Genomic DNA, 22956 nt, shown 5'->3' with positions numbered 1-22956 from the left:
ATGTTTGTAGAAATATTGAATTGGCCCAGATAGGTTGATCAACGTCTGGGCCATGTGGACCAGTTCCATTGCAATTTCTAAACGGTCCCATTTTGTGGGACCTTTCCCACAAAATTTCCCCATCTAAGAAATATTTTGAATCCACGTGATACAACAAACTTGTTAATGCTAAGCAGGTTGACATGAATTTCATCTACATTATTTTTTAGTGTGTTAGAAGTAAAGTCTTCATCCTGGTTCATCCAAGTAGGTTTTTATACTTCCTCTAGCCTTTTGTTTGGAATAGTTTCCTGTTCCTGTGGCATGAACCTTGAGGCTGTTTCTGAGTGTTTGTCTAGGCCTTAATATCTGTGGTTTAATTCTATTATCATATCCTGCTTCCCAGGTGATGGGGCTGACTCTTAGAGTTTGGGTGGGGTATGCAGATCTTCTCTTTTGTCTTCTTGATTGCTCTGGCTCCAACTTTCTGATGGTTTTACATCTGCATTTGTATGAGGCTAAAGTCTTGCTTGGGGCAGAGAGATAGATTTGGGGCCAGGTTTGGTTTTAAAAAGTCCTTTTGAGGAAAAATATATTTTCCTTTTTAATATTTCCTTCTGGGGGCGCTAACTTCCATCAAGTGCATAAATACATATCACACACAATTAAAACTTGGAAGGAGAGGGGCTGGGAAACAACTTCCTAGTTTCTTTCTGGTAAGAGTTTTATGATTGATCTTGCCCATTATGATACGTATTTTGTAAATTTGAGTATGACATAGTCTCAAAATTCCAAATGTGCCCACTACATTCAAAAGAATGGCAATATCTGGCTGATGACAATAGACAGTGATGTACATCTTAAATTGCTACAAATTTCCTTGATATTTGTATTGGAGTTTAACATATAATTTCAGCATGCCCAATCTGACTGAGAAAAATTTGTTAGACTTAAACATGCTGAAATATAAGCATGCCGAAGTATTAAACCTTAATGTATGATATCTAATGCATCTGATACATACTCTGAGAAGTACTTGGCCTTTATTTTCTGACTCTTTGTAGATCTATGGGTTTCCAACGTTCAACTTCTCAGATATTGAATTACAGCTACTATGCCCAATCAGTTAGGAATCTAAGAAGATTGCAGTTCAATGTCTGTCTCTGTTTGTCTGTCTGTCCGTCCGTCCATCCGTCCGTCCATCCATCCGTCTTTGAAGAGATCAAGGTCAAGCTATGCTACAAGGAAACCAATATAAGTTAATGAAACAAAAATTAAAATAATTCTATTTCATAATAATACTAAGTATTTGCAAGTTTCCAGAACCAAATTGCATTTGTCTATCTAGCATTTTTACTACTTGGAATATCAAAGAATACAAAGAATAAAGAAGTAGCTCTTAGTTGATGAGAAGAATATTGTCTGGTGGGGGCCACAGCTCACAGGAAGACTATCTGCAAAAATTCCTGGGGAGTTCTTGAGGTTTTAGATAAGACTGAGGGAAAAAGTCAATTTGAATTTGGGAAAGTCGAGTACTAGGACACAATGTGAGCAATCTGAATAGATTGAATCAGTGTCTTAAGGCAGCTATTATTATTAACAAACTGATGAGATGAAGTATCCTGAGCACAACTTTAAAGAGGTTTTTTTGTTATGTTTATGTGATGTTTTTGGATACTTAAGTAACTTTTAAATTCCTTTGGGTTTTATTTCATTTGTGTGATTTAGTGGCTACTCAACTCCACAGGATTGGGGCAGTTGATAAGATTAAAAGCAGCAAAGCAATAATAGTATTTTAAAAAGAAAAGGTGTATTGCATATGTTAATTACTTTTAGATTTCCGAATGAAAAGAAACGTTTAAGACTTCTGCTTTTGTGTTAATAAACCAAGATTTAATCAAATCTATTAGAGAGGATGCCTTGAAAACTTCCCCTAGTAACACAATGTGGGAAATAGAAATAATTAAAACGATATCTTAGAAGTGCCTGAAATGCGCTCCCCTCTACGGGAAAAGCAGGCTGCCATCTTTCGATTTATTTCCATGTGGGCATCAGTTAGGAAACGGGAGATTGTAGGGTTGCCTTTTGTAATCTGACGCCTTTGTCCAGGTTGGCTGGGAATTCCGGGGGGTTCTGAGGGCGCCAGGTTGGAAGACGGCTTGGAAGCATCTGGCATTGGCAGGCGTCACAATCACGGCCGTGTTTACCGGGCATTGTTTCTATTGTTTGGCTGAGGGGCTGGGAAATCAAGCATCCCCACTCGGCAGCTTTCCCCTTGCGCTGTGGGGCTTCTTTGCCTTTCTGACATCTTTAAGGGGGTAACCCTTCAGCCGCGTTGGCTGCGTCCGTCGGTCTGACTAAAAAAATAAAAAATAAAGAACCCCACACAGGTTCCTGCTGCCATAAGGTGCCTTTCCTTGCGAATAAGGATCTGGCTTCCTTGCATGCTTGCGCACATCCCATTATCTACTGGGGAGAGGTGTGCCACGTTGACCAAGGCGGGTTTCCCTCCTTCCAAGACGGGCAGGCAGGTGTGTGTGTGTGGGCGCGCGAGTGCGCGTTTTCGGAATGAGACGGGGGGGGGGAGGCGCGGTTCCCTCCACAAGGTTTGTGGCAACTGAACCCACCGCCGCCCCACAGCCAGCAGCTTTCCCGGCGTACATTCCCTTTGTGCCGAAGGAAGGGGGCTGTCCTTGTCATTACGACGCTGCTCAGCATTTCATGGGTTTTGGTTATGCGGCGGGAAAATGTGTGTGTGTGTGGGGGGGGGGGAAGCTGGCGGGTTCGCTCTGTGAGAAAAAACAACCGCGCTACAGCATTTCGAAAAACGAAGAGGGCGCGTTGTCGCCCTTTGACATTTTTGCCCGAGATAGGCAGACTTTTGTATTTTGTGCTTATGTGATTTGGAGGTACACAGAGGAAGCAGCTCTTAACGCTGGCTGTACCCTGCATCCACGTGCATCCCATTTTCGCTCCCCCGCCGCTATGCTGATGAATCCTCCTTTGGAGGGGTTTTAAAGTACGACCTGCCCGCTTCTCCTCCCCCCCACCCCATTCAGCTACCAGTGCATCAGAAAGCGCATGCGCCCTAAGCCCACTGCCGCGTAGCCCCCATTTGCAGCGCCCTCCCCTGCTTTTCCCTGGGAGCCTATGACGTCAGGCAGGCAGAAGGCGGCGCGAGCTCCATCAGGCGGCTGAGGCTACTGGTGCGGCAGGCGGGGGTTGCTTTTCCTTCGTCCGGCTGTGGTGGCGGGAGGTGTAGGAACGCGTCGTGCATAAAGCGTTCCCGGGGTGCGAACGGCATCAACCCCGTGCATCCTTCCCTCTCCATCACTCAGAGAGGCTGCAAAGGAAGAGGAACTGCTGTCTTCACCTCTCTCGGAATCCAGAAGTACCCCCTTTTTATTTTCTTCTCTCCCTTCTGTCGGCGCCCCCCTCCCCCGGCTTCTTTCTTCCCTATGCATCGTTCTTGGAACCTTTGATGCCCACTGCGATTACCTTGGCTTGTTTTTAACCTAGTGCAGAAGAAGCGGACTGCTGCTGATCGTCTCCCCCATCCCCATTCCCCCCCCCGCATGCAATTTTTCTTTCTCGCTTAGAAGGGCTGAACCCCCCTCCTCTCCCCTCCCCAGCCTTTGCCGCTGCTGGGTTTTCTCATCTCCTGGGCTGGGAGGGAGGGAGGAGGAGGGAGAGGGGCTTTTCCTTGCCGTCGCCCCCCTCCCGCTTCTGCTTCAGTGGATGGTGAAAGAATTGAAGACCCTTGGAAGGAGAGACTGAAGAAGAGCAGCAACGAAGAAGAAATAGCAGCTGCAACTGTGCGTCTTTCGTGGACTATCTGGCAACCTGGTTTTATTTTTTGAAATATTTTTGCACAAACATGCTGCCCCACAGAGTAGAAGTGGGGCTGTTGCTGCTTTCACTAGGAATTTTGCACATGCTAATAGGGATCGCCCCTGTTTTTACTCTTGAAGGTGAGTTGAATCCTTTCCCCCCTTCTATACCATGCATTTTATCTTATTCTGGTTACTTTTACTTGTTGCATTGTCTTTTTTAAAAAGTAAGCCTTCCTTGACCTCTCCCCCCCCTTTTAATACAATAGTTTTCCCTAAAAATTTGGGATGAGGAAGGGGATTGTTGCTCCAGGAATTCACATTTGTTTTCCACTTCGGAGAGAAAACAACCTCTCCCCAAATACAAACCACCTCAAATGTATGAAAGAAGGTGTTGCATATTTTACATTCATTTGACTGTGTTTTTGTTTTCCTGCCCCTTGCCAAACCATTGAGGCTTATGCAGATTTCTTTCCAGGAACAAATGGTTGTGTGAATAGGTATGAAGATAGGTAGGAGTTAGGGTTGTTTTGAGGGAGGGGACCCCTGGCAAAAAGATCAGGCTATAAAATGAGAAACTACTTAATGAGAGAAATCTTTCTAAAATGAAATCTGTTCTCAAATGTTGAATGGAGAGATCTCTGGAATTTCTCCTCCTGCCCCTGCTGCCAGTGTTTCGCTTTAGAACACAATGAGAGTGAAATAGTGCATTCCAGTGAATGTTCAAAAGCAAGTCCCATTGAGTTCAACGGGGCTTTCTGCCAGATAGTAGTGTAGAGGATTACAGCCTTAACAATACTGTCCAGTTATTTAACAATACTGTCCAGTTATATATATATATATATATATATATATATATATATATATATATATATATATATATATATATATAATATAATATAATATAAAACCTTGTACTTTCTAGATTTATTGTACATTCTTATCTGTGCCAAGAAGATGCCCAAGTTAAACTGTCTTTCTGGCTCCTTGTTCCCCGTGAATAAATATTTATTTAGGATATTGCTGCTTCTGTTTTTAGCCAGACTCTCATTGAGATTTGGAGCCTGTTTTGCTGGCATTGCGTAGGCCTGAAGCTGGTACCTCAAGTAGATCACACCTCTTCACTAGCAAGGAAGCTGTAAAATGGAGATTAATGCTCCGCCACAAAATACATTTGGGGATAGAATAATGACAAGGAGAGCCAAGTACTAATGTTGATTGTTGCAAAGATCTAGCATTATAGGAGATGTGTGTGAAGCTGGTGACACTAAAGGCCTGGATTATACTAGAACCTGGGCTGAGAAGTCCATCTCCAAAATCAGTAAACTCTGTCGTCTTCCCCCAAATTGAAGGAGGGGTTGCATTGTGCCCCTTGCTTATGCCATGGCATATATCAAGGGATAATGTGGCTGTTAGGTCATATATTGGCAACAATGGTATTTTTTTTAGGAGATGGAGAGATGGAATGTAGTGATGGGGAGAAGAATTATTTAGTGGGGAAGAGGTAAGAATGAGGGTTTAAGGAAGTGCCTATTTCCTCTAACTGAAACATGGGAAACCTTAGCCTGAAGGATCGGAAAAGTAACTATATCTGCTACTGAAATAGTTCTTGCGAAGTATCATCTCTTCTCTAATGTAAAATGGTTGTAGAGAAGGAATTCATATCTTATCCCTTTGCATTGCCTGTGCTTTCTTTTTTTTGTCACCAAAGGTAAAATGATGTGAACATTGCTATCTTTGAGGGGTGATCATAGATCATAATGGAGGTTTTTCAGACTCAGAAATTTTGACTATGGAGAGATCCACTCTGGAGAGGTCTAGTTTCCTGCATTGAAAACATGGCTTCCTGCTTTCCAAAAAATGTATATGCTATATGCAGGGTGGGCTGTACCCTCTTTACATGTAACATTTTGAAGCTTCTTTGTAGAAGAGGAATTTTGAAGATAGGTAAGAGTTGTTTACCACTCTGCTAGGCAGAAGGGGTGGGTAAAACAGGTGGTGTCTGATGGTATACTTCAGGATATCTTGCAATCAAGCCAAAAGTGAGTGCCCTGTCATTACAGCATGAAATCTAAAATCTAAAACTCAGCTGTCTTTTAAAAAAAACAAAACAAAAAAACCCCACCTCCTGCTTCTCTGCCTTTTCTGAATCTGGAAGAGGTCAATTTTTTTCCTTTCCAACTTCTCTCTAGAAGACTTTTTGTGAGCTGTTGGGCTATTCTGTTTTTGCAAAAACTCCTTGGATGGCATTCATTCTTTAGGGCTTAATATTCAGACAGAGATCACTGAAGTAAGAACTTAGCCCTGGAAATATTCTTCTCATTTTCCCCCACCCCATCCTGACTTTATGAAATATGCAATGCATAGGGATTAGGTGAAAAGACTGTAAGAACAAAGACACAGTGCAATTGAGGCAATTTTAAAGGATCGGTTTCTTTGCAAGGTGTGGCAGTCAGATTTATGGGAAAACTTCATGGTGCTTCCATCTTTTGGGTAGGGGGAATCCATCCTACCTTAGAACTGCCATAACTCCCTGTGAATGTTTCCTGTGGTTTCTCTGGCCCTTATTTGTTTTGGACTGCTCTGTATAAGAAAAACTCTTCTGGTTTGGTGAAAAGCAAAAAAAAAAAAAAAAGGAGTTTTCTTGCAGAATCTAACTAACTTGCCTTTTCACCAAGTTTGAAAAGCCATCCTTTACAGATGCCCTGTGTGTCCAGAACAATGGCACTCTTGATCTAGTACTGGCTCCCCTTGAAAATAGAACCTGTCTATTAGACTGAGAACTTTTCTCAATTCTGATATAAAAAAACTTTCAGGGTCCAAGTCTTGAATTGCATGTCTAAACAGGTTTTCTACTACTGACATATTGGGTCTCCCGCCTTAGTGTTACTATCTTTCAAGTTAAGTGCATGGTTAATGGACTTGTGAAAAAGAGGGCAGGTAATGTGGTACCCAAATCTTGCTTCTGCTGCTGCTCTTCCTTTCTCATCCTCTACTCTTCTATTTACTAAGCAACTTCCCCAGTCTGCTACTTGGTAGAACTGGATCTGGATTAACACTTATGTGTAACAGAAGTCAGATCACCTTAGAAATGCATGTAATCGTTTTTTTCCAGTGGTCATTACCCCACTCTGACTTTTATTTTGTATTTAAATTTTAAAAATTCTTTACTTGCAAATTGATTTATTTGTTAAACTTTTCCTGTTAAGTCTTTGGTTTATGGTTTTTGGCCTCTATTACTACCAACTTGAAATGGGAGTTTAACAAGGAACTAATACAGTTTTCCCCAAGTCTATTTAAATTATCCCAAATTGGGTAAAAGTGGCTTTTCACAAATCTATTACCCAATTGCAACAGGAACTTTTGAATTGACTTGAATAGTTTTACCTACATTGGGTAGAAAGGACATTCCGATAAGCAGTTCTGGGTAATGAAGGAAAAAGCACCGAACCAGTAGGAAACAGCTTTTTGAACACTCCAGTGAAATTGATGTGCTATTCTAATTCCAGACTGTAGCTGTTGCTGCCCTAAAATTTTATATAACATGATAGGATAGGGGTGTGTTCGTGTATGTGTATATTATTATATGCATGAGCCAAGAAAAATTACTGAGTGCTACATGTAAGCACTTGCAAGTTTCTCTGGCCCTATCTTTACCTCTTCTGAAAGAAAGCAAGACTGGTTTGTTGATCTGAGGACATCATACTGTACGCCGAGTTACTGAACTGGAAGTTTCACATTTAATGACTAAGTCATTAGAACACATGGAGGTTCTGATATTAGCAATAGCCCTGTGATTCACTGAGGCACCAAAACTACTTTGTAATACAAAGGTTTGCGTGTGTGAACACATTATTGGTCTGGTTTACACAACCAGCATCAACAATGATTTCTTCATAGACCGTACCATCTCAAAACATAAATGGGGGAGATATATATCTTTGATATTCCCAGATAGTAAACTATAGAAAAACAAAAATGAAAGAGAAGGATTTTAGTGCAGCCTTCTAATTTTTAGTGTGTGATTTCACTCCCCCCCCCCACCCCCATTGCTGTCTTCCACAAACAATTCTCATCACAGGCACTTGCAGCAATACAGTCCAGGAAGAGATATATCATTTATTTGCTGTATAGTTTAGATTGAGCAGGACCAATAGTTGCTTTTCCACTATCTCAATTTTTATGATGATCCACAGTAGAATCTCTCTCAGAATGCATTTAAGTTATATTCTATCCTTCCTCTGACAGCTTTCAACAAACCTGTAAAGTACATGATAGGGAGAATAACTGGCTTCTGATAACTACTTAGCATTATGGGTATGTGGAGATTTGTACTAAGATCTTCTGCATTTTGGCCCAGTGCTAGCTACTACATTATAGCAGGTAACCCTTTCCTCAGTCCCATCAAGAAACTAACAATGTGGAGCCAGCTGGCTTTGAATTCTGAGTTGTCTCAAAATATGAAGCACATTCCTATATCTGACTGTAGGAATTTACCTTATCCTATCTAATTCTGACTCTAGCCTGATCTCTGCCTAATGAGATGGGCTCTGGTGGTGGTGGTGGAGGATTGCCAGACAGACAGTGGGATGGAGTAACCTTTGAGATAGGCCTCATTTAGGTCTGGTGGGCTGGCCTAATAGCCTGTATTAGGGTTAAAACCAGAGGTCGTTATTTCTCTTGTAAGATATTCAGGCTTAATAAGAATGAAATCTGATAATTCAAGAAAAGCCTGAAATATCCATAGAGTGTGCAAGGATTTCTTCATGATTGACCTTGACATAATCATTGATAACAGAATAATATCTGAATATGAATAACATCAGAAAGTGGTCAGATTGTTGCATGGACTGTTAATCTTACTGTATTTACCCAAAAGCAAGACTATTTTTTTCTCTGAATAACTTTGATTTGCTAATACTGTGGTACAGTTAAGGAGCCAGATCATTTCCCCATTGCATTTTATTGTTCAGGGGAAATAAAGTAAATTGTTCATTAAAGAATATGCAAATAATTTCCTGAATGTGGGATCTGTGAACTCAGGTGAGCATTAGTTGTTCATGAAGACATTTACAGTACTGAAGAACCCTGAAGAGTAGTGGAAATGCTATTATCTACAAGATAACATCACTGGAAGATAAAACAAAACTGCTAGTCTCTTCTTTGGAAACCTCAGAGATTCACTAGATCTCTAGAGTCTAGACTGTTGAAGTTTGGCCTTTCCAGCACTGACTCTTAAAGCATATAGATGTTGCAACCCTGTAACTCTTGTGTATAAGGCTAACTGTCCTGTCTTCCTCTGGAACATTCAGAGAATTTGAGTCACGATGAAGACATTGATAATTTAGGGATTCTTTCTCAAATTGCATTTCCTGAGAAAACGGAATAACTAGATGACCACGACTTATTGTAGCCAGCACAATCAAGAGACACTCAGCAGTTTACAGTAGTACATCCATACAAAACACAATAAACCATCCACAATATATGTATAAAAATATAAAAGAACCATTATCATCTGTAATGGAGAAATAGAGAACTGCTGCATGCCACATTCCGCTAATTTTCCATGTTAACTGATGTTAACAAGTTACTTCTCTTAGATGTGGAGATTAAAAGATGAAAAGGCAGCTGTATCTTTTTCTTGCCTGCACAGTCTTGCATGCTGTTGTGAAAGGTTTCAATTGGGATAGGATAATAGGAGAAGTTAGGAAAAATTCATATGATCCAGCTGTATGAATGAAAGATCATATTGGCAGGGAGTTTTCTTTTGATCATTGTAACTGAAGCTTAATCCATGCTAAACTTTTGCTAAGGAATGTTACCATAATAGACTTGGATCCACCATATATAGGCAACGTGTGGTCATGCCTTGAGATGTGGTGAGAATTTGTGATTAGAAGAATAGTGTGGAGGTATATGCGTGCTTTCATTGGCAAAGCCTGGGATCTATTTGCATCCAGGAATAGTCTCTCTTGAGGTTTGATAGAATGATCAGGACACTAATCATTGTATGAGAATATAGTTGAAGATACCAACAGTTGGGGAACTTGTCTGGCTGAAATCATATGTAGGTGAGAGATCATCCCCTCCAAAAAATTTCAAGGAAGATGGGAGGGGAGCGGTAGAGGAGGAGAGAAGGAATAGATCTTCCACCATATTTAAATAAAAATGCTGTAATCGCAATTGATAATAACATGGACTGCAATGAATATGTAAGAAAAATGAAGAAGATCAGAATTCAGAAAGAAGATAACAAGCTGCCTTTTATGCCCCTTGCTATTAGTTTTGTCCCTGTTATGCTCCAAAGAGCTGCAACAACCCGGTTCAAATATAACAGCATTTTCTAACTGGCACTGTTTATGCGTACAGGTGGTCCTTGACTTACAACAGTTCGCTTAGTGACCGGTTACAATGGCACTGAAAAAGTGACTTATGGCCATTTTTCACACTTATGACCACTGCAACATCCCCATGGTCACATGATTTACATGCAGATGTTCATATTTATGACGGTTGCTGTGTCCCAGGATCACGTGATCCCCTTTTGTGACCTCCTGACAAGCAAAGTCAATGGGGGAAGCCAGGTTTAATTAACAACCGCGTTACTAATTTAACAACTGCAGTGATTCCGTTTAACAAATGTAGCAAGAAAAGCCATAAAATGGGGCAAAACTCACCTAAAAAAATTCTCACTTAGCAACATAAATTCTGGGGTCAACTGTGGTAGTAAGTGGAGGACTACTTGTACTGTGTCTGGGATTTGCAAAGTGCTAATACATCTGCAGGAACCTAGGCAAGGGAGGGAATTGGGATTTTAGAAATAGGTTGCCACACCCCTGGAGTGCACAGTGGAGACACAGAAAATGACAAACTAGAGATGTGGCTACTAATACTATTGGACTGTTCTATTATAGGATGCTTGATTTAAAGTATAATTTGAAGGGTAGGTTTAAATAACAAGGCAGTATCTTCTCACTCTGTCCTGATCAGAGTAGGAAGCCTCAATTGTCATGTTTGTTCAAAGAGCCATTCATGGATTCAAGCAACACGTTTGGAGAATCTTCACTTGTCCTGTGGATGCTGCATGCACAAGGAATTTTTCCTTGCTCTTTCAACTCCAATCTCTTGGAGCTCTTCACTCCATTCTCTCCCAAACTTTTTTTTTACACAGGTTCAGTTGTATTGTAGGATGCAGGTTAGAGTGTTGTAAAATGTAGGCTGGAGGTAATGTGCCTGGTTGCTCTTGGTTATCTTGGAGTTTTGTGTCAGAAGAAATGGGAAGCTGTCACTTGTGCCAGGACACTTGCTTTTGATTATAATGTTTCCACTGGCTCTGGTCGATTCAGTGAAGCGTAAAATGACTGATTATTGTTTTGCCCTAATTTTAATAGTCCTTTTGTCATAGTTGCCTGAGACTCCAGACAATAAATGAGTGTTGTATTTGTATTTTGCAAACCTTAGAGTTGATGATGAAGGCCTTGATCAAAAGGAACTCGCCATCTCTTTCTTTATTAAGAGATCTGTTTTATTGATAAAATACTATTCAGAATCCTATAACTACTTATGGAAAATGCCTATGAAGATAAGTGATATATTTAAGTCTGCCTTATAATGGGAGAGCAATAATTCATCCTTGATCAAAGTTGAAGATATTTTAGATATCCAGTTGTTGATAAAACCTGATCTGTTGGTCTGGCATTTTTAAATATTTATTGACCATTTTGCATAGAAGGTGTCTAGTATTTGATAAAAGTCCCTGCTAGAATTTAGGATAGTTTTAATTGTGAAATTACGCGGCTTATAGCAGGGGTAGGCAACCTTGGCTCTTTTATGACTCAAGGAATTCTGGGAGTTGAAGTCCACGAGTCATAAAAGAGACAAGGTTGCCTACCCCTGGCTTATAGCCACTTGGTTTTAGTGGTACTTTTAAGCTTCACCTTTCCAGGCCAGTACCAGTTTAATTTTTGTAGGCCGTGTATCCCCAACTCAATAACAGTGATTATTATTTTCTCTTCCCATTTCAACTGAAGGCAACTTGACAAGAATAGCATGCAGCTAGATAGCACTTAGATTTTAAAGATACACAAGTATAATATTATTTTAGTTACGTGAAGGGCAAAAGAGGCTTATTTGGCCTTGTAGAGAGGAAATGTGTTCCAAAGGACGACTCTTTCCATAAAACTTACTAAATAAGCTTTTGATCATCCCTCTGTTTTTTGGCTAAAGATGCTCAACAGAAGAGAGATTGTTTCCTTTCCCTATACATTACTCAGGAAGAAAGACAGAATGCTTCTAGACAGTGTCTCTGCACAGCTTCACCCAAGCCATAATTCAGTATCAAATTAGCATTCCTTTTGTCTAGTTGAGAACGGACACAAGCAAAGAGAGAGTGATTTGTATAATTCATGTGGCAGTTATGTGCTGAATTCTTAGATATACCTTGGCATAGCACATCCATTTTTTGTGCAATCAGACTGCACAACGCAACTGTAATTCCCATGAAGCAGCAGACTGATCCTTCTAGAATTGGGCAGAATCCAGCTGAATGTCTGGGAATTCACAATTTCCGGCACAAATGGCCAGGCACGTGGACTGGAACTCCTTTTAAAAGATTTCTACATGTTTCAGCCTCTTGGGACCTCACATGGAGTGATTTGAACGGAGTCTTTTTTTTTTCCCCCAGGAGCCTTTTAATTCAGTGCAGATGTGAGCTGTGCCAAACCACATATATACCCCAAGAAAAAAATGGTGCGATATTCTTGCCATTCTGTTTCATAGAAGGGTTACATTGCTTGCTTTCCTGCCTCCTCATAGAGAAACAGATAAGAGAAAGGCTTTGAATTCTTCCTAGCGAAGGGCTCCCAAATTATTGAGCAGTAGGAACTCTACCAATAAAGGAGAATATTTGTAGCTCAGAGTTGGAAAAAAGGGTCCTTCCTTGGTGCTTTCTGAGCTTGATTGTTTTCTTGCAGATGGTTCATTACCCAAACTAAGTGACATCATCAGTGCTAGTTTGATGATTACCTAGTTTGGGTACTGAAATGTCTGCAGCAAAACTGAGGACTCCTCAGTTGGGACTCCTCTGCTTCTGGGCTGCAGTATCTTTATAGATAGAGGTCATCACGGAGTCATAAACTGAGAAACAAGCCTTCTCCAACCTGGTGTTCCATTAGTACATTGGACTGCACCCAAGGATTGGGAATTAAATCAGCTGTAGTCCAGCAGATGTGGAAGACACAAGATTGGGGAAGCTTGCATTTTGTGATGAGATGCCATGTCTTGCAAATTTTAGATCAAATCCATGGATAGTGCTCTCTCTCTCTCTCTCTCTCTCTCTCTCTCTCTCTCTCTCTCTCTCTCTCTCTCCTCCCTCTCCCCCTCTCCCTCCCTCTCCCACCTCCCACACCCACAAACACACATATAGAAAGAGAGAATTTTTTTTAATAAAATATTTCTATCCTTCCTTAAGTCATAATCACATTACTTAAAGAGTGAAGAAAGAATAACTAAGCTTCCCCAAGCTTCCAGCATCAGACATTAGCTTTGTTTCCTATAATTGCATCCCAATAATTCCTTTTCCTCAATGAAGGGCAATGAAAGGGTATTTTTGTGTGTTTGGATATGTGTGAAAGATACTTCTTTACTTTTTACTGATGTGGCATGCCTTTATCTGTACATAAAATGCTAAAATCAGAGTAGCAGAACTATTCTTGCATGTTGTATCGTATTTGAAGGCAGGTTGAAAAGTCAGACACTGCTTTTGTTGAGGACTGATTTTGGATATTGCACATTACATGATTAGTTCTGCCTTTACCCCTCAGGACCATACAACACATATTATTAAGCAGCAGCCTTTCAAGCCATGCTTAGAACTGGCTATTATCTGTTTTTACACATAAGTGACATGAGGATGTGCTAGAATCCAGACAATTTGAGACACTTTGCATATGGAAAAATTCCCTTATTAAAATTGTAAAATTCTGCTTTTAATCCCTGCAGGGAAAACTGAGTTAGATTAATTTGTATTCTGCTAAAGCGTATGGGAGCTTTTTAGGTCTCTTTCTTTTTTAGGACTTTGTTTTCCACTGTTATCTCTTTGAAAAAATCCCTCTTATTGTTTCTGTTTCTGCTGAAAGGTATTATTTATAATATATTCCAGGCAACTGACAACTGGCACAAAAAAAAGGGTAAGGAAAAATTATAACCCTTTCTGCCCCCCCCCCCACTCCCAGTGCAGTGGTCCTGATCTGAAAAGAAGCCCTGTAGCTATCTCTATAAAACAATAATGTCCAATTCCAATTAAATATGTTTCAATATTTAATGCTTTCTTCTGGCGGCTTTACGATCGTGTATATGAATCTCTTTGACTTTTGCCCTGAAAAAAAGGGCTTGTGAGGTTGTTTAGGCCAAAGGCTGATTTAAAAAATGGTCACTGAGTTTGTTCTTATTGTTGTGTTTTTATATATTTATTCATATGTTTGTTTTTTGTTTGTTACATTTATTTGCTGTCTATCTCGTTGTTGGGATACTTTAGGCAGATTACAACAATAAACAATTTGTTTGAATGGAGAGATGGGAGCTCATTACACATGGAATGTGGTAGAATCTAGATCCTTCATATGGCACATGACTTGATCCTATTTTTTTCATGTTTTTGCAGTGGTCAGTTAAGGGAACACTGCAGTTATTAAGCAAATCCATTTTCCCCAATGGATTTTTTTGCTGGAAACCAGAAGTTAACGTTGGAAAGGGCAAAAAAAGTTGCAAATTGGAATCGTATGACCAGGGCACATTGCAAACAGCTGTAAAGGTGAGCTGGTTGCCAAGCACCCAAAATGAGATCATGTGTTTGCGCAAGGGCGTGTGAACCCATTGTAACTTTGAAAAGGGGTTTCAGGAAGCTCAGGGCAGGTCTGTTGTAACTTCATTGTTAATCGACTGGTCATAAGTCGAGGACTACTTGTATGTGCTTGTGTGTCTGGGAGAGAATTTGAGGTCTCATGTTCATGTTATTCTTTCTCTAAATCTTCTAATTCCTTTGTAGACTCTGTGCACGATCTTGACAAGATAAATGGATTGCACTGATTATTATAAATTAATCCAATCCCCCAGGTTTGGTTGGTGGAAAGCTTAACTCAGCCCTAATTATTATGATAGTGATACATTCTAAGAAATATATTACAACATGGGTAGATGCTTTGGAATTTATTCTTCCTCTAAGCCAGGGGTTCTCAACCTTGGCAACTTTAAGACTTGTGGAATTCTGGGAGTTGAAGTCCACAAGTCTTAAAGTTGCCAAGGTTGAGAACCCCTGCTCTAACTAAGCCCTAGGAGTCCTGGGAATTATATCTTAAAAATAGCTGCTAGTTTATGGAATCTCCTTTGGAGATGGCAGATTATTGAATATCAAAGCAAGAGCAATTTAATGCTGTTGCCTCCAGGACTTTCATGAGCATCTCAAAGTGTTAAGATGCCCTGCTGTTTTTAAAGTTTTATTCGCTTATTGTGTTCTTTTTGTGATATTACATTATCCTGAAATGTTTTATGGAGAGTTCCAGTTTAAAAGAAAACAAACAAAAACCATAGATATCAAAAAACCTACATTTTTTAAAAGGAAAGATTCGATAATTCAAATAGTCTTCAAATATTTTACTTTTATAAGAGAGAACCTTTGATTTATTCAGTGAATATCAAAGAAAGCAGATGAATATTAAACCAAGCAGATGAATCTTTCTTTTAGTGGGAGGAGGGTTCACCTTAAATTCAGGGTCATTTTTTCCTCTTGATAAATCTGGTTGTCAAATAAAATATCGGTCTCAATGGAATATTGATATGACTGAGTGAAATTCTTGTCTTTCATAATTTGTAATATTTTAGGGATTACAATTTGCAGGCATGTGAGTATGTAAGAGAGAAGAAAGACAGCACAGCATTATTTCTAGATTTGAAGTTGCTCAAGGAAGATAGTCTCTATGGCTTTGCACACATACTTGATTGTTCCATCCTCCCAATTTCTCTGCCCCATTTCCTCTAGGAAGTTCTCTTTCTCTTTGCATGTGCTTCCGAAAAGATTGTGACCATTTTTAGAAAATGGACTTAGGTCAGGACTATGTTCATTACAAGATGGAGAGCTACAGGAATTGAGAGGATATTTAAATAATAGTTAAGGAATCAGACTAGGAAGCAGGAGTTCTAGTCCTATCTTAGGCATGAGAGCCAACTAGGTGTCTTTGGGCCACTCACTCTCTCAATCCAAACCACCTGACAGGGCTGTTGCTGTGGGGAAAATAGGAGGAGGAAGGGATATTTGATATCTTCACCGTCCTGAGTTATTTCTAAAAAGAGCAAAAGCAGAATTTAAAAAAAATCTAAAATAAAATAAGGCAAACAGCTGATGAATCAATAAAAGTTCTAACTAGACAATCCCTATAAATCTAAAAAATGATACACTAATCAACAGATTGGGAGAGGTCAATCCTCTTACCAATATGAAAGAAAGGAGATTTGCCAGACTGTGCAAACTATTGCACAATAACCTTAATTTCACATGCTAGTAAAATAATGCTTAGGGTCATTCAACATAGATTAGTGCCTTACATGGAATAGGAAATATCAAATGTTCAACCTGGTTTTAGAAAAAGCTAAAGAACAAGAGACGTTATTGCTGATGCAATACACAAAAAAATAACAAAAAGAAGTCATATATGCTTTGTTGACTATGGGAAAGCCTTTGATTGGTGTTGATCATGTCAGCCTGTGGAATATTTTTTAGAAAATCTGGATTCCTGGAATATGTAATTAACCTCATGCAAAACCCATATACAGGATAGGAAGCTATGTTCTACACAGAACAATGTTCCAGGCTGGCTATGCAGATGAACTGCAAGCTCTGTAATGAAAGTCAAGGATAGCAGTAGGAAAAAAAGACTAAAATACTGTATAGCTAAAAACAATGGGTACTCAGAATTGATAATAACAACATGAAAATGGTAAGCAGATTCTTTTAGGATCAACTACCAATAGTAAAAGAACTATCAATCAAGAAATACACCAGAGACCAATACTTGGTTTAAAATATCAACAAAGCAAATACAAAGCAATAAATCTGATTTTTGGATATTGTGCTGTGTCCATACGTACAAAAATTGGACTCATGCAGGAATGGCTTTCCCTGCGATAGTCTGTGGATGTAAAAATCAGACTTTGAAGAAGTAGAATAAGAAAAGTATCAATGCTTTTAAACTGTGGTGTTGGAGAAGACTGTTGACATTATTACAGCTAGCTAAGAAAACAAACAATTGAAACATAGAACAAATCATTCCAGAGTTCTGACTTGAGGCAAAAATGACCAAACTCAAATTATCATATTTTGGGCACATTTGTATGAAGATGCACCTCCCTTGAGAAATTTGGGAAAGGTAGAAAGAAAGAGAACAGGATGACCAGCCATAGAATAGATCGACTTGATTAATGTAGTGAGCCATGGAGATGACCTTGAAGAAACTATTCCGAAACTGTTTCAACACAGTATATGCAAAAACAAATTTTGAGCCCAAAAACATGGAAAGTATTAGGAAAAGACTCAAACTGGCACCTCCCTGAGGAGGAAGGGAAAACACAAACAGGCTTGCAAATTTCGGGAATCTGTTTCCAGATCTGAGTAACCTTGATGGGCTGACAATTACTGTGGCAATGAAGATCTGTCAGGAGAACTGAAAAAACAGGTTGAGGACAAATCATTGTGGAAAAGGTCTATGTGGTCACTAAAATCAACTCTAGTGTGATGACACATAATCATTAGAAAAAAGTTTTTAGGGAATTGAAGAGGACAGGATAAGACTGTGCTAATTTTAACAAATTAGTTTTTTTGTGCTAAGAGAGAGTGCTAAGTATTAAATCTTAAAGCAGTATCAGTTTGAACATAATGCTGCATTAATTTGCAAAAATTATTCAATATTTTGTCCTGTAGGAGCACTCAATGATTCACACGTACATTTGAACACATGTAGTAAGTCTGTGCTTCCAAGGAGTCAATAGAAGCCAATTCAGAGTCAATAAAATCAGGATCTGGTCTATATTATTTCAAATTGGATGAACTTGTCAACTTGAGTTACCTTGTGGTGATATGGGCAGCAAACAAATTTAATAAATAAAATAAAAAGTAAAAAAAAACAAACCCTTCCTTACATAGCAATAGCATTTAGGCTTACATACTGCCCCATAGTGCTTTACAGTGAGCAGTTTACAATGTAGAAGCATTATTTGCACATTGCCCCCAACCATCTGGGTCCTCATTTTACCAACCTGAAAGGATGAAAGGGTGAGTCAACCTTGAGCCCCATCAGGATCAACTCCAGGCTGTAGGCTAGGGATGTCAAACTCAATTTCATTGAGGGCCACATCAGCATTGCACTTGCCCTTGGGGGCGGGTGGGGGGGCATGGTGGGTGCAGCCTACTGGGTGGGCATGGCCAGCTCTACATCGTTCGCATCAAGGGTGCCTGTGGGGGCCTGGGCAGGAGTGGGACAGATCTGAGGGTCTCTGGCAGAAGGGGGTGGGAACAGGGCAAGCACCAAGGCATGGTGCATTTCTTCATTCCTCACAAAGGGTGACCCCTCCCCAGTATGCACCCAGGGGGTGGAGCTGACAGCAGGGGCGGGTTCCTCGCTGTTTCTAGATGGCCTTGTGGAGCTAAGATTGAATGCGTTTCAGCACAGATGGCCAGCACAAAATTGTACATTGGCTCCTGGCTGGCCTGGGCCAGGGCCAAGGCAGTGGGGGCCGTTCTCTCACTGTTTCCAGGATGGCTTCGCGGACCACATGAAACCACTTTGCGGGCTGCATCCGGCCCGGCCCCCAGGCCTTGTGTTTGACATGTCTGCTGTAGGCAGAGTTAGCCTGCAATACTGCACTGTAGCCACTTGGGCCACCAGGGCTCTTCTTAGTATGTTCTCTGTCCTTAGTATGGATGTTTTTTTTGTGTGTGCCCAGAAGTGTTAGTCTAGCAATGCATCCCTTCCTGTGATCACCTTCTTCTCAACTTAAGGTCTTACTTGTACAGTCCAGATGACATCATGCACAATTGTATTTTGAGAAGTTATAAAATTATAGAAATCTTAGATTCCTGAATCCACATCGCCTGAACTAGTTATCCAGCATGATTTCTTGCACTCTAAAACGTTCTTTGCTAATTATACTCTTTGCTGTCCAAAAGAATAGAACATATTGTGCAAGAAAGAAAAGGGACTTCCATCAACAGTTGATTGTAAAATAATACTATCTTCTGCAATCTGAACTGGGATAATATTGAGAAATTTCAACATTTTTATTCCTGAGATTTTGAGCAATAGCAATATAATCACAGTAGGAATTTGCAAAGCATCTGAATTGGTTACCATTTGCATGTTAATAGGAAGAAAGCAAGGTTTTCTGGACAATAGTAAGGTTTCCAAATACATTTCTGAGTAGGGTGGAGAGGAGGAAAAGCAGCTTTTCCCATAAATGCTGGCCTTGTGTCTTTGTATGAATCAGTCCTTAAGCCTCATGCAGCTGTTTCCTCTTCTGTCCTATTATCTATTTAGCATCTATAGAGCGTCTTGGAATTTTATCATCCGTTATTGCAAATTCCAAGATTTCATTTATTGCACAGAAATATGATGTTCTAATCTCAACCAGACATTTGAAAAATGACAAAGGCTTAATTGATATTGAAAACCACAACCTTAAAGGTGGATAGATTTCTTTTAATAAGTTTTCTTTGACTTGAGGGTACAGACATTTCTGCTCTGGTAAGGTATAAACTGTGCAATGTTTTGTTTACTTTCTCCAAAGTTAAGCAAGATTTAAACATGACTTGATTAAATTGGTCTCCAAAATACTACTTGTTCATGGCAAGTATGAATTGCTTCTAAAACACCAGAAAAGGAAATGTGTAAACAGATAGATTTGGGAAATATAGTCTACACATGATGCTAACTGATAGCTTATTGAAGTTGTAAACTAGGGTTTGTAAGCCCCAATAGATAGTATTAAATAGGGGCCCTGGTGGCACAGAGGCTAAAGTGAAGTATTTGCAGATATAGCTGGAGTTTGATCTTGATGGGGCTCAAGGTTGACTCAGCCTTCCATCCTTCTGAGGTCAGTAAAATGAGGACCGAGATTGTTGGGGGCAATATGCTGACTAAACCGCTTAGAGAGGGCTGTAAAGCACTGCGAAGCAGTATGTAAGTCTCAGTGCTATTGCTATTGTGATTACATATAATGTGAAACCAATTCCAATTTTTTATTTAACAGCAATGAATGACTAGCAAGATAAAAAGGAACTTGGAAACAAAGACCAAAAAAAGCTATGACAGCAAAACCATTATATACAATCTAAAAAACAAAACAAAACTTAAAAAAGGGGTAAGGGAAAAATGGAATAAAACAAAACAATATAGACCAGGGGTGTCAAACTGCCGGCCCATGGCAGGCTGGTTTCATCATACTGAAGCCGCGCCCACCCATTGCCGACAATGGCAAAACCGTCCAGATACGTTGCGTGATGTCATGTGACATCGCAAGTTTGACACCCTGATATAGATCTAAAATAAAATCAAAATAACAACAAAAAAAACCTCATGCAATGGGTGAACCCTAAGCCCCTCCTTAATGTAGGAATGTTACATGCGCAACCTCTTTAAGGAATGGTTATATGGCCTTTGCTTAAATAAATCCTCAAAAGGACTGCCTTTCACTGCCAGAGATATAATCTATTTCATAGTTGCACTGTTTTCTTCCTCTGGAGTTCAAAAATCTGAAAGTAATTTTCCAAAAGCAACAGAAGGCTAGTTATTCTTTCAAAATACTTTTGAATCTGCTGACAAATTAGAAAGAAGCAAGCAAGCTATGAGTGAATCAGGATGCTAACCCCCCCCCCCCCCCGGATAAGGTGACGGTCAGATTTTGACTGTGCTGTATTGGACTTAAAATACAGGATATGTGACTTTAAAGTGAGGAACACATTTCAGTTTCAAAGACCTGCTCAGAGAGAAGAAATAATTTTTTTTTCAATTAAAATTTGCTGTTACTCGGCTGATGTCACAACTCCATTAAGGACACTATGGTTCTAAATAAAGGAGTATCTTATCGGTGAGCTATTTAGAGATAAAGATGCACTTGATTCAAACTTTAATTCCACCCCTGCAATGTTCTTAGAAAAAGTTTGCTGTGACTTTCTTTCAGAATGTTTGTTTTTCTCTATTTTTTTTTTTTTTTTTTACTTTCCAGTCTAGCCAAGAGTCTTCTGTTTCCAGGAGGTTTCCATTCAACCAGGGCTGAACGGGCATTGAAGGTGTTGATGAGGCAACTTGAATTTTAGAGGGGTGCTTAAATGGTAGATCCTCATCTTTGTGCTTCCTTCTCATTTTCAGTCAAATGCTAAGCAAGGGCAGTTATTAAGTGAGTTTTGCTCCATTTTGCGAACTTTCCCCCCCCCCACAGTTATTAAAAGAATCACTGCAGTTGTTAAGTAATTCAGGCGGTTGTTAAGCGAATCTGTCTCCTCCCCCCCTTGATGTTGCTTCTCAGAAGCCTGCTGGGAAGATTGCAAATGGTGGACACACGCTCCTCAGAATGGTACAATCTGTAAATACTTGCCAGTTGTCAAGGGCCTGAATTTTTTATCACATGACCATGAGGATAACTCAACAGTCATAAGCTAATCTCCAAAGTGCCTGAAGGCAGGACAAGAAGCAAAGGATGGAAACTAATCAAAGAGAGAAGCAACCTAGAACTAAGGAGAAACTTCCTGACAGAACAATTAACCAGTGGAACAACCTTGTGAAGTGGTGAATGCTCCAACCCTGGAAGTTTTTAAGAAGAGACTGGATAGCCATTTGTCTGAAATGGTATAGGGCAGGGGTAGGCAACCCAAAACACTTAAAGAGCCACTTGGACCCGTTTCCCACCAAAAACAAAACACTGGGAGCCGCAAAACCCTTTTGATATCTAAAATGAAGATAACACCGCATATATCCTTTTTTACCTTTATTATAGGTGTGTGTGTGTTGGTGTGTGTGTGTGTATGTGTGTGTGTGTGTATATATATATATATATGTATATGTATGTATGTATGTGTATATACTCACACACACACACACACACACACATACAGGTAAAAAAAGGATATATGCAGTGTTATCTTCATTTTAGATGTCAAAAGGGTCTCTCTCTCTCTCTCTCTCTGTCTCTCTCTCCCTCCCTCTCTATCTGCCCTTGGTCTGCCACTCCTCTTCCCTCCCCCCCCTCCCCAGCTCTCTTTCTTTCTTTCTCTCTCTCTCTTTCTCCCCCCCCCCTCCTATCTCCTGCTCACCTGGCAAGCTTCAAGCTGTTGTCCAACAAGCAACCTCTCTCTTTTATGACTCATGGACTTCAACTCCCAGAATTCCTGAGTCAGCCTAGCTGGGCTAGCTAGCTCTCTCCTGCCCTTCCTGCTTCCTGCAGAGACGCAGCAAAGGGAGGAGCTCCACCCAGTAAGCTTTTCAGCTGCTCGGAGAATACTGTGAGTGCACTCTTTTACACATACACACACAAACACACACAAACACACACAAACACACACACACACACACACACAGAGGGAGAGAGAGAGAGAGAGAAGGAAGCAGGGAAGCGCAATTGCCTCTCTCTGTCTCTGTCTCTCTCTGCAAAGGCAGAGGAGGCTGGGAGCCACAGGGGGAGGCTCAAAGAGCCGCATGCGGCTCCGGAGCCGCAGGTTGCCGACCTGTGGTATAGGGTTTCTTGCCTGGGGGGGGTGTTTCCTTTCAACTTTATTATTATTAAGTGTGAAAATAGGTCATAAATCACTTTTTTTCAGTACCATTGTAACTTTGGATAGTCTCTAAAGGAAAAGTTGTAAATCAAGGGAATGTATATGATTATTTTCTTCAGGGCAAACAAGAAAACAGCTTGTTTGGGCCATGTTAGTCCAAGAGTTTGCAAACTTTGCCATTTACCCTAATATGGTAAATAATGGCTACCACCATCAGGAACAAAACTAAATTATATGTTTTAAATAAAATTGCTGAAATTGACATATGTGTATTGTGCTTTGGAGTCAGTGTGGATTTCTTGCAACTGCCTGGACAGGTCCCTTCAGTTTCCT

At 40.1% G+C, this 22956-nt stretch overlaps 1 protein-coding gene across 1 annotated transcript in view; it reads left to right on the top strand.

Moving 5' to 3' along the window:
* Nucleotides 1-3152: 3152 nt before the first annotated feature.
* Nucleotides 3153-22956, top strand: part of LOC120318289 (low-density lipoprotein receptor-related protein 1-like) — a gene marked incomplete at its 3' end in the record, with an annotated part of 251793 nt that continues 231989 nt past the window's right edge. The window contains exon 1 of the mRNA XM_039365706.1: nt 3153-3950. Within this exon, the coding sequence (XP_039221640.1) occupies nt 3857-3950 (94 nt within the window). The remainder of the gene's footprint in view (nt 3951-22956) is intronic.

Source organism: Crotalus tigris, unplaced genomic scaffold (genome assembly GCF_016545835.1).
Source record: "Crotalus tigris isolate CLP2741 ecotype Arizona unplaced genomic scaffold, ASM1654583v1 scf7180000020166.501630, whole genome shotgun sequence".
NCBI classification, from domain to species: Eukaryota; Metazoa; Chordata; class Lepidosauria; order Squamata; family Viperidae; genus Crotalus; species Crotalus tigris.
The sequence above is the reverse complement of the archived record's forward strand: the minus strand, read 5'-3'. Positions and strand labels throughout refer to the sequence as shown.